The sequence below is a fragment of the Lynx canadensis genome, chromosome A3, assembly GCF_007474595.2.
Source record: "Lynx canadensis isolate LIC74 chromosome A3, mLynCan4.pri.v2, whole genome shotgun sequence".
NCBI lineage: Eukaryota > Metazoa > Chordata > Mammalia > Carnivora > Felidae > Lynx > Lynx canadensis.
The window spans coordinates 10,095,727-10,107,930 of record NC_044305.1 but is presented as its reverse complement, the minus strand read 5'-3'; the positions used below and the strand labels follow the sequence as shown (position 1 = coordinate 10,107,930).

The window sequence follows — 12,204 nt, the reverse complement described above, 5'->3', positions numbered from 1 at the left end:
CGGCTCTAAGTTGTCGGGTAATTCTAGCTGGTCAGAGGCTGGAAGAAAATCCAGCTGGGCCGATCTCATTGAGAAACACTACGTCAGCTTTCAAGGCCAGGGTGGGGGAGGGGGGTGCTTCTTAAGGGAATTTCACCCCCACCCCGAGCAAAGCTGCTCCCTGACAAAGACCCGTCAACACCTCTTTGCAGGTCTGTTACCAGCACAACTCTATAAAGGCAGGATTCCTCGGTGAGCGAGGCTTACTTACTCTGGTAAAAGTTCCCACAAAGTTGTGAATGTCGATATTGGGTTCTTCTGCGTAAACATAGGATCGGATCTGAAGAAGGTCCTGTTCAACAGAGGTAACGTTTTGGAGTTAAAAACGAAGTTCGCGGGGCGCCTGGGTGGCTCAGTCGGTTGAGCGTCCGACTTCGGCTCAGGTCGTGATCTCGCGGTCCGTGAGTTCGAGCCCCGCGTCGGGCCCTGTGCTGACAGCTCAGAGCTTGGAACCGGATTCTGATTCTGTGTCTCCTTCTCTCTCTGCCCCTCCCCCACTTGTGCTCGGTGTCTCTCAAAAATAAATAAATGTAAATTAAAAAATTTTTTTTGAAAAGTTCATAATTAAAGAAGATTTCGGGAGGCACCCACTAGTTTTCAAAAGCAGCTGTTGCTCTCAGACAGCAAACAGGCTCTCAAAATTACAGGGCAGGTGGAAGAAGGAAGAAAATGTTTCTATTCAAGAAGCTTAGGAGTCTCCATATCCCAAGACACCCTGACAGAGTCTGATGTGAAGATGCCTGTTTATCTGTGGCCACCCAGTGTTTCCCAAACTGGTTTCCCACACTGGTTTTGCTACGCAACAAGAGCTGTTGGTACCAAAGAAAATACTTGCTCAGTCAACAAGGGGCTACCGGGCACCTGCTCTGTGTAAAGCCCTGGAAAAGACGGAGGGGTGAAAAGCAAAAAAAGAACACCTCACACCCATTAAGAGGGCTACTCTCAAAAAACAGAGAAAGTGGGGCACCCGTGTGGCTCAGCCGGTTAAGTGTCTGATTTTGGCTCAGGTCATGATCTCTCGGTCCGTGACTTCGAGCCCCGCGTCGGGCTCTGTGCTGACAGCTCGGAGCCTGGAGCCCGCTTCGGACTCTGTCTCTCGCTCTCTGTCTCTACTCCTCCTCCACTCCTGCTCGGTCTCTCGCTCTCTCAAAAATAAATGAACATTAAAAACAAACAAACAGAAAACAGTGTTGGTGAGGATGCGGAGACGTTGGAAGCTTGTGCACCGTTGGTAGGAATGTGAAATGGTGCGGCCACTGTGGAAAGCAGTATGGCGGGTCCTCAGAAACCCTGGCACAGAATTAGCACATGAATAGCAAGCCACCTGCTGGGAACTGAAAGTAGGGTCTGGAAGAGACCATGCGCCCCGTGCTGGGAACTGAAAGTAGGGTCTGGAAGAGACCATGCGCCCCGTCCATAGCATCATTACTCACAATTACCAAAAGATGGCAACAAACCCAAGGGCCCATCAATGGATACGTGATATGCAGACGAACGAAATGCGGTGCGTACACAGGACGGAACGTTGCCCAGCCTTAAACAGGAAGTTCCGACACAGGCCGCCACGTGGGTGAAGCTTCGGGACCTTTCGCTAAGGGAAGCAAAGCCAGTCGCAAAAGGACAAATACTGTAGGCCTCCACCTACAAGAGGTCCCTAGAGCAAAGTCATAGAGACAGCAAGTAGAGTGTGCCTGCCAGGGGCTGGGCGATGGGGAATTTTTGTTTCACGGGCGTGGAGTCTTAGTTTTGCAGGATGAAGAGACCTGGGGATGGATGGTGGGGACGGCTGCACAACAGTGTGAAAGTGCTTACCACCACCGAACTGGACACTTTAAAATGATAAAATGGTAAATCTAGTGTGCATTTTACAGTAAAAGATTTAGAAAACAAATCTCCAATCAGGTGGTCAGGACCTGATACCACAGGTTTTCAGACCACAATACCCCGTGCCATCAGGGGTCCAGAGTGGGGTGGAGGCTACCGGCCGGCCCCTCAGGCGGGGCCTGAGACCTCTACTAACTCACTAGGAGGCCCCGTATGCAGGCGTGTTTGTTCTGTGGCCCCTATGAACTGGTAAGAAAAGGCCCTGAGGCACACCCAAAGTGCGCGGGTAAAGGTGTGGAATTGCAAATACAGTAGGATCCCTTCTTAGTAAAAGCTCCCCCTTCCAACAAGTTTGCAACTGTACATCTGTAGGAAAGGGTGCTGACCACGGTCTGCAAAGATCGCTACGGAGTTCACGTGATCCCCGGGGGGAAGTGGGTCAGGTGTGGGGTAGAGGCCATGAACGACACTGTTTGCTTTTTCCTCCAGGGCTTTCCACATGCTTTAATTTTTTTAATGTTTATTTACTTATTTTGAGACAGACAGAGAGCGAGAGAGCAGTGGAGGGGCAGAGAGAGTGGGGAGACAGAGAATCCCAAGCAGGCTCCATGCTGTCAACACAGAGCCCAATGCGGGGCTTGAACTCACGAATGGTCATGGGCTCAACCTGAGTCAAAATCAAGACTTGGATGCTTAACCGGCTGAGCCACCCAGGCTCCCTTAATTTAATTTTTTTTAAACAAGAATATAGGCACGTAATGCCCACGTAATCTTTTCATACGGTTCTTCTAACTTACAACTTTGTTAAATTGTTGCACCCCATTCAGATCCCTTCGGTCCAGTGGCATCTGGACCCCAGCCCAGGCCTGTGCCAGACGGGGGTGGAGAGAGTGGGGGTGGGGGGGGAACATGAGCATTTATTAAACTGACACATCCAAAGCACACACCAAGAAATGCAACTCTGTGCAGCTGACGGTCAAGTATCTTCATGATTCTAGGCTCTTCCAGGCTGTCTCTTAAAGAGAATCCTTCAAATCATTCTGAGGCTCGGAAAGCTTTCTTTGCAGAAATCTCACCAGGAAGTTAAAATGCATCACCCAGAAAAATCAGAACCATCTCAGGGGCAGGTGAGTGCGTTCTAAGGATTCCCAGGGGCTCCTAACCACGGTTAGAAACTCGCTACTCTAGAATGCCTGGCTCAAAAATTAATACTAATACCAGTGTTATCTTACTCGTCACTGGCTATGAAAAATCATCAGGACAGTGGGCGTGTTTATTAGCAGGTTAACACAGAACTGTATCCTGCCTGCTCCTTCCTCACAGAACACAGTGAACCCGACCACTAGCCTGGGAAAAGCTTACACATTCTGCCTAACCCTTTCGGACCAGTTGGTCTCTGAGTGTTTCAATTACGTTTTGTGACTTTGTAACCTCGTCCTTGGGCCACATCCAATCTATGTGGCTTATGTTTAAACTTACTCTTTGGCTCCCTGTCCCCCCTCCCTTTACAAATCATGGCATGAGTGACGTGGGGCTAATGGGGCTAACACGCTGTTCTCTGTGCTGTTCCTCACACTGTTCCAAGCACAGGACGTTCAGCAGTCAACGTACTGGGCAGAACTCTGCTCTCGGAGATACCGCCTTGAAGTAAGTGGGGTGGGAATGCAAGGAGAGAACTGTCAGAAAATGCCTCTCAGATAAGGAGACCTGAGCACAAAACCCAAGGGACAGAATGGAAACGTCCACCCAGGCAGCCAGTGGGGTCTGACTGCCCCCGGTGTAGGAAACAGCAAGGGCAAACACTCAGAGGCAGAGGACGCCTGATCATGAGGGAGAAGGCACTGACGGGCAGAGCACCCAGGCCGAGGGTGGGGCTCCGGCACTGAGACAGAGGACGTGGGGCCTGAGGACAACAGCAAGGGCTGAAGGGAGGGTTCTCAGTAAGACGAGAGGCGCTGAGCAGAGAAATGATACACCTGCCTTCCCTTCTAGTTTTAGGCTAAGTACCTTGTCGGGGCTTCTTAAGATTCTGAGCTATGGGGCCCTTGGGCGGCTCAGTCAGTTAAGTGTCCGACTCTTGATTTTGGCTCAGGTCATGATCTCGCGGTTCACGAGCTCGAGCCCCGCGTCGGGCTCTGCGCTGACAGTGTGGAGCCTGCTTGGGATTCCCTGATTCCCTCCCTCCCTCCCTCCCTCCCTCTCTCTCTCCCCCTCCCTCTCTCTCTCTGCCCCTCCCCCACTCTCTCTTTCTCTCTCAAAAAACTTAAAAAAGAGCTCCCCGCTGTGCTTCACACAGCCACGTAACTCAAAAGAACAGGTGCTCGGGGCCCCCCCCGGCCCCCACCCTGTCAGCCCCCCTTCACAAGTGACACCCCACACACTGATCTACGTGCACCCCCCCCACCCCCCCGAGCTGGCTGGCCCTGCAAGGACACGGTTGCCAGGCTGTGTTTCTGCGGGAAAGCTACTCACGGCCGCGGTGGGGAGCCTCTGTGCGCAGGCCACGGGGAGCCGCAGTTTCCAGTCGGTCTCGCCGTCCAGCTGGTCCGTCCGCAGGAAGCACGACCCTGTGGAAGAAGGTGGGCGCCGTCTACCCCGGGCAGCTCTGCGTAGTTCCCGCTCTGGCCTTCGTAAAAATCCCACCAGTGGCCAGCAACCAAAGGGAAGACGAACGCCCCGTTTCCCACTTCCCCTGTAAGCTCTCGCGTCCGGAGATCTGGGTTCAAATCCTCACTCCACCATCCGCCCCAAGCAGGAACCTGGGCCAGCTCCTTGACCTTGCTAAATAAACACCGGCAGGCCCTGTCTGGAAAACGGGGAGAAACGCAGACCTCGGGAGGTTGCTGTAAGGACCTGGGGGTGACCGAGCCCCCAGCATGGTGGCTGGCATGACACAGCTGGCACCTCGGGCCACTCTAGGCAGAGTCGTCTACACTCATCAGGAGCCAGCTGCCTGGAAACCAGACCAGAGGCACCATGTACCAGCAGCACGCCCTTGGGAAGCCGCCGAGGCTTAGACAGCCTCGGGTTCCCTGACGGTGAACATGGACACAGCAGCAGCAGCCTCACGTGAGGAAGACTCGACGGCTGATCCTGCCAGACGGCTCGGAACACAGAAGGCGCTACGAGCGGACCCGCACTGGTTCCTACTGGCCCGTGAACGCCTATTTCAGTCTGGCGTGCAAGTCTCAGCAATGGGTTAGCTGTGTATTCATCAGACCCCGGATGCACTGAATTCGTGGACACTGGCCAACACCTCTGGACACTTAAGGAGAAGCACATCTAGGGGCCTCTGAGAGGCTCAGTCGGTTAAGCATCCGACTCTTGGTTTCGGCTCAGATTGTGATCTCACAGTTCATGAGTTCGAGCCCCAAGTCAGGCTCTTCACTGACAGCACAGAGCCTGCTTAGGACTCTCTCTCTTTCCCTCTTTCTCTGTCCCTCCCCCACTCATGCTCTCTCTCTCTCTCTCTCTCTCTCTCTCTCTCTCTCTCAAAATAAATAAACTTTAAAAAAAGAAAAAAGGGGGGCACCTGGGTGGCTCAGTCGGTTAAGCATCAAACCTTGGCTCAGGTCATTATCTCATAGTTGGTGGGTTTGAGCCCCACATCGGGCTCTGTGTTGACAGCTCAGAGCCTGGAGCCTGCTTCGGATCTGTCTCTGTGTCTCTCTGCCCCTCCCCCGCTCTCTGTCTGTCTCTGTCTCTCTCTCTCTTTCTCTCTCAAAAATAAAATAAAATAAAATGAAATGAAATGAAATGAAATGAAATGAAATAAATAAAATAAAATAAAATAAAGACAAATAAGAAAAAAGAAAAAACACGTCTAATTTTTTCTTTTTCGGGGAGTGGGGGGGGGATACATTTCAGGGGCCCCAACCCATAATGGTCTATCTTCACTGACAACGACATAAGAGCCAACGGAGGACACAGCTGCAGATTTCAAAGAAAGACTTTCAATCTAGTGCCTTCTACCCCACCTCTGGGCTTTTTAAATATATGAGTAGTGTAAAATTTCATCTATACTTTTATTTGATTGATAATAAAATAGACTGCAGCCACCTCAGGAATATAAGGGGACTTTTTTTTTCAGATGTTCGAAGATCTGATTGTGCCTGTAGGCAAGAGAAAAACAGCCACAACATTTCCTCGCAACGGCTTAAGTAACAAAAAATAAAAAGGAGATTAGAGTCAACAGATGGGTGGGTGGGCAGGCCATGGTGGTGTCGGCCCCACCGGGAAAGAACTGCCCCCAGCGGGGTCTCCTTAAGAGGCTGGAGCAGCTCCCTCAGGCCCCAGTGGGCTGTGATAACAAATAAGCTGATGGGTGAGGGGAGGCACGGCCCCGCCACTCATGAGCAAAGGGCCAGAAAGGCCACCTACCTCTCTCCCCCGTTTCTCTACCGTCACACTTCTCCTGGCATTTCCTCCGAAGAGAGAGGATTTCTGTTTGCTTCTGCATGTTGGACACACTTCCTTATCCCGCCAACCCCTGAAGTTGAGCCTAACATAGCAGCCCAGAAAGGAAAATCACGGCCACCGTGTGCGCGACTTCACCAGCTGTGACTCAGCGTGGGCCCGACTAATTGTATCGTTGTGATGATCTAATAAATCTATTGAGCTGTGAGCCCCAAGAACGTTTTGGTTTTTTGTTTTGTTTTGTTTTTAAAGACTGCTCTATTAAAAGAGATGTTTTTGATTTGCCTCCATGGCTCCAAAACGGTCATCTACTTCTGTTCCATTTTCAAATGATTATTTTGCCAAATTACCACTGAAAGGTTAATGGTTATTTTCAAAATTGATCCCAGATGTTTACCGTTTTTTTTCCGATGTCCTCAGGAAGATCATGTCAGCAGGGACCCGCTGGTTCTGCGTAATGAAAAGAAAGACTGTTACTGTGAATGCCCACGTGTGGGGTTTCCGCCCCCCCCCCCCCAACCCGGCCCCTCTCGGTGGGGAGGGGGCCAGAAACCCACAGCCTCATTGAAGTTTCTGCCTTTGTCCCAGACAGATTTGGGGATTTATTTGGTTTTGAATCTGAAAAATCTTGCATGCTGCTGTTACTTTCCTAATCCCCTAGAGCTTCACTTTACCTCAAATCGACTTTGAGTTCTTGGATTTAATCCTTTTAAAAGAGCACAGTTCACTTCCTACAGAAACCAGTTACAGTACGATCCCATTCCGATCAAATATTATTCCAAGACTCTCCAGGGCCACCCCCAGACCTGCTACCTTCCCTTCCAAAAAGACAGCTTTTAAAAAGAGATGTTTGCCAAAGTTACAAACATTTATTAAGGGTGCTATTTTTAAAAAATGTGTTTTCTGGCCTCCTTACCGTTCTCATATTACACTTAACCCCATCTCCCCACAAAACAACAGAAAAGTACTATGCGTATGTCACAAAATGCAAGCTAAAACTGCTCAAATGGTAAATGACCAATATTTTTACGTGCTTACTCAGCAAGCAGACTTCTAGGAAAGATTTTGTAGTAAGTTAAAAAAAAAAAAAAACAGATGCAGCAAATAGGAAATCAAAACTTAGGGGAGCCTGGGTGGCTCAGACGGTTAAGCGTTCAACTTTGGCTCAGGTCACGATCTCCGTAGTCCGTGAGTTCGAGCCCCTTGTCGGGCTCTGTGCCATCAGCTCAGGGCCTGGAGCCTGCTTTGGATTCTGTGTCTCCCTCTCTCTCTGCCCCTCCCCCACTCACACTCTCTGAAAAATAGATCAACATAAAAAAAAAAAAATTTGTACTTGAGTTTATAAGGAGAAATTCTGGCTAACCAACCACATAAACCTTGAAAAAGTATTTTATACGTACGTCTCATGGGGAAAAACGTTTTCCTCCCCAGGCAAAGCTAGAGGAGAAAAATCCCCCAAAGCCTGCATTCAGTTAGTCTACGAGATACACAAATCCACATGGTTGGGCTTGTGAACTGGCAATGACTTCCCACATTGCCACCAAACCCACACGGCAGCCTGGTCACAAACTGCGAGACCCCACCCACCTTTTCAACGATGATAAGGTCTCCAACCTGGATATTGGAGCTCTTCACTTTCACCGTCCCTGCGAAGAAAGACATCCAAGATACATCACGTATGAATGCATTTCAACTCCTCACGCCTTTGCAGAGTGCCCACTAGCCTGCAAAGTCAATGTCATACACCCAGAAGTACGTGCCTCCCCTGCCCAGCCCACCTCATCAACACTGCCTGCCCCTCTTCGGAGAGATTCACCTGCTGCGGGGGCTGCTCGAGGAGTGAGTCCCCACCCCTTCGAGCCCCGGAATAACTCACCCCTCACTTGAGGCCTTCTGCCTCACCGGTGCCACATAAGCTTTCCTAAGTCAGCACCGTGACATTCATTCGGCCCCAAAACAAAACAAAACACAGCACAGAAATGGGGAAGAAAATGAAGAGTCGGATCCACAGACAGAAGGTCAACTCTTAATTTTCAACACCCCTAGAAAGAATTTGGGGCCAACTGAAAATGACCGATTTATTTTTTTAGATTTGCAATTGCTAGATATTTTGCTTATGTGATGATGTTCAGACTACACAACTTTCGCTGGACGTCTGGATAAACAGTAACAGCTCACATTAAACACCAATCCTGTGCTAAGCACTGTACAAATGCTGACAGAGTGACAGCTCCTTTTACCCTCACGACAGCCCTCAGAAACAGGGATTATTGTCTGAAGTTTTCAGAGGAAGAAAAAAGGCTCAGACCTACACCATATCCAAACCCCTAGTCTCACGGTGAGAACAGGTCAGAGCCAGGATTCACACCACCACCTGACTCCAAAGGGTGAATAAAAAATACCAAAAAAAAAAGAAGTGAGTTCAGTTCAACCCCCCCCCCCCCCCCCACCAAAAACACATGTACTGAGTGCTATGCTATGGGAATTCAAAGATGCAAGACAGTCCCCTTATCCTAGAAAAAAAAAAGCTTGGTCTCCAGGAGTCAACAAACGTGCTGGTGGAGACCACGGCAGTGAACAGTTTCGGTTCCCCACTGGGCCAACGACTGTTCCCCACCAAAGGCTAAAAACCATTCTTAGCTCCCAGCCCACACCAAAAAAAAAAAAAAAAAAAACACGGGCGCCTGGGTGGCTCAGTCGGTTGAGCGGCGGACTTCGGCTCAGGTCATGATCTCACGGTCCGTGAGTTCGAGCCCCGCGTCGGGCTCTGTGCTGACAGCTCAGAGCCTGGAGCCTGCTTCGGATTCTGCATCGCCCTCTCTCTGACCCTCCCCCGTTCATGCTCTCTCTCTCTCTGTCTCAAAAATAAATAAACGTTAAAAAAAAAAATTAAAAAAAAAAAAAAGGTGGGGGGCTGGATTTGTCCCCTGGGCTATAGTTTGCAAACCCATGAGCGGGTGAGAAAGAGAGTCAGACAGATGCTGTTAGTGCTAAATAGTGTGTGAAATGATGCAGGGGAGCCCAGTGTGCACACAGAAGCCCCTTGATCATGCATTCAACATTCCAGCAGCATTTATGGAACGCCTGCTGTATGCCAGGTCATGCGCAGGTGGGGATCCACGGAACGCATGGTCTAGCGGAGGGAAGGAGGCGATGGGCAAATAATAATCGGGTGGGAGGGGCTCAGGGAGGTGCACAAGAGGTGAGACGGAAAATGGCCAGATGATGGACACTGGCGACCAGTAACCCAGGAGCAGAAGGCACGAGATTGGAGAGAGTGTGCGTGTCAGCTGCCCACACGCGCGTGTAGTGGCAGGCTGCACCTCCTTCAGCGAGACCAGAAGCGCCGCATGGGAGGCAGGGACCGGCAAGACACAAAGGCTGAAGGGCTGGTCGGGGCCGGGTGGTCCTAAGAACAAGTCCGGAGAGGAGACGGGCCTAGATTCTGGGGGCGGGGCACATTCTCACACATTAAAATCTTCGAGTCTTTGGCCTTTTGTAAAAAGCCCATTTAACTCACAAACGATCAGATCAGCCGAGGGAGAAAGGAAATGACAGGAATGGCTCTCAGTCCTCTGCAGGGGAAGTATCATTTTCCCCAGCACCCAGAGCAAAAGTTGAAGGGGAATCACTCGGCTGTTCCTCCCTCCCTGTTCGCTCAACAAACGCCCGGCGCTCACGAAGGAGGCGCATTCGCTCACTCGTTTGAGCTCTGCTAGTTTTGAGAAGAACTTAAAAGACACTGACGAGGTCATCTAAGCGTACGACTCGAGACTTCTACAGTTTTTCACAGCATTTTCTACTTTTCACACAATTCAGCGTGTCTTTGTAATAATTATCCACCACGATCAAGGCTTTCCAGACCATTCCAAGTTATCGCTATGGAAACAACTTTTTCAAGGAGGTTCCACAGGGTTTCATTTTCATTAGTTCTTGTGTTTAATTAAATTTCATCATGGTAACAGCACCGGCACTAAAAAAGGAAAGCATACAAACACTAATAAGAACTTCTAGACAGAACGTAGCAAGTGGCGATGAGCTGGGCCGTCAGTTGCTCTGAGGGCCTTCTAGACTCTTCCAGCGTGGGCATCTCACTCATCTCACATCAGTGTTTAATGTGCCTCATTTTCTCAAAACACAGGCCTAAATTCAGTTCGTGGGCCTGAGCCCTAGCACGCTGGGCCAGCACGCTGTGAGAGAGACCCACAGCCTCAAGCGTTCATTATGTCGAGACATCTGCAGAGGGAATAGAAGATTTCCACCAAAATCCAAAGAGTCAGAGGGGCGCCTGGGTGGCTCACTGGGTTAAGCGTCTGACTTCGGCTCAGGTCATGATCTCACAGACTGAGTTCGAGCCCTGCCCGTGTTGGAATCTGTGCTGACGGCTCGGAGCCTGGAGGCTGCTTCAGATTCTGGGTCTCCCACTCTCTCTGCCCCTGCCCCACTCATACTGTGTGTGTGTGTGTGTGTGTGTGTGTGTGTGTGTGTGTGTGTGTGTGTGTCTTTCTCTCTCAAAAATAAATACAACATTAGAAGAATTTAAAAACACACACAAGAGTCAGAGCATTAGAAATGGGGGGAAAGATAGTCCAAAGTGCAGAATTCTTTTCCTGCCTGAACATTTCTTCTGGTCCCACCAGGGGGCAACAGGAAAAATAGGCAGAGTCGCCCTTTTCTTCCTGGGGAGTTTACCAAGGCGTTGCTTGAAGGAAGGAAGATCATAAATTCAACATGGCCCTCTGTGCCAATGAACTTTTCCTTCACCTGAGCTTGCCCCGGCTTTCCCAAACATAAATTTACACATTGTCTCTGGTTTTATTACTAAAATTTAAGCCGGCGGACTGACCCAAACGATCACGGAGCCCGTGTTCCAAAGTTGGAGACCTAGCTACAAATCTTCTTTTACGTGTAACTCAAAGAGGAACGTGCATCTCAAGTCTTATTAAATAATAACTATACACGTGTATGTGTGGATGACGGCAGGATGGAGGACAAAATCAGGAGGGTTATGCTGGAAGGGTGGATGGTGATTCTTTCTGGAGACATAGGGAATTTATCCCTTTCTCCAGCACGTATGCTTTCTAAATTCTTCACAGTGATTTTTTTGTCTGTCTGTTTATAAGCAGGAGGGGCTCTTCCAATAAGAAAAAAAAGAACAACAAATTAAATTAGCTCAAACTTTTAAGTGACCAGACCCAGATCTTTCCTTCTACGACAGAGTCCTGATTTATGATCAGCTAATGTGAACCCTGCCTCTCCCTGTCCATCTGCTCCACCTCAACAAAAACCCCTTTTAATCCGCTGTGCATGCCGAGAAGTCTCTGCCTAAGGCCGGCCAGCAGATCCTTGAGACAAGCTCTTCTACTCTGTCTGTCATCCACCGTCAGGGGAAGGGACCAGCGGAAGCCACTTGGAAACCTTCGCGGTGGCTCCCTCATTAGCATTTCAGCATTGGGGGGTGGGGGGAACCTTGCAGCTTCAACGAAGGGCTATCCTCAGCCTCCCACTCTCTAGAGCTAATCGTGCAGTCTTGACCATAAATTTGGACTTCCCTTTCCATACTGCCATTTGTGTATTCTGAATGAGGACAGACATAAAACCAAAAGGAGAAAAGGGGGCAGGAATAAAAGAGAAGGGAAAGCAGATACCAGTGTGTATGTTCCAATGGTTACTGGGCTTTCCATCAGCCACGCCCCACAGCTGGCTGCGGAGGGACAAAAGGAGCTCGAGGTGGCCCCGGCTGCTGCTGCTGCCACGGCCGGGGCGGGGGAGGGAAATGAGGGGGGAAATGGGGACAAAATGAGATCAACTAGCCAGGCACTGGGGGCTGGGATTAACTCACACGATGAAAAAAACCTTCAAATGGAAAGGGAGGGAGGGAGGGAGGGAGGGAGGGAGGGAGGGAGGGAGGGAGGGAAGGAAGGA

At 50.0% G+C, this 12,204-nt stretch overlaps 1 protein-coding gene across 1 annotated transcript in view; it reads right to left on the bottom strand.

The window, feature by feature from the left end:
* ATP9A (ATPase phospholipid transporting 9A (putative)) overlaps positions 1 to 12,204 on the bottom strand; it is a 132,421-nt gene that overhangs the window by 69,663 nt on the left and 50,554 nt on the right. The window contains 4 exon segments of the mRNA XM_030309389.1: positions 251 to 331; positions 4,336 to 4,453; positions 6,677 to 6,729; positions 7,867 to 7,925. Coding sequence (XP_030165249.1) covers positions 251 to 331; positions 4,336 to 4,453; positions 6,677 to 6,729; positions 7,867 to 7,925 — 311 coding nt within the window.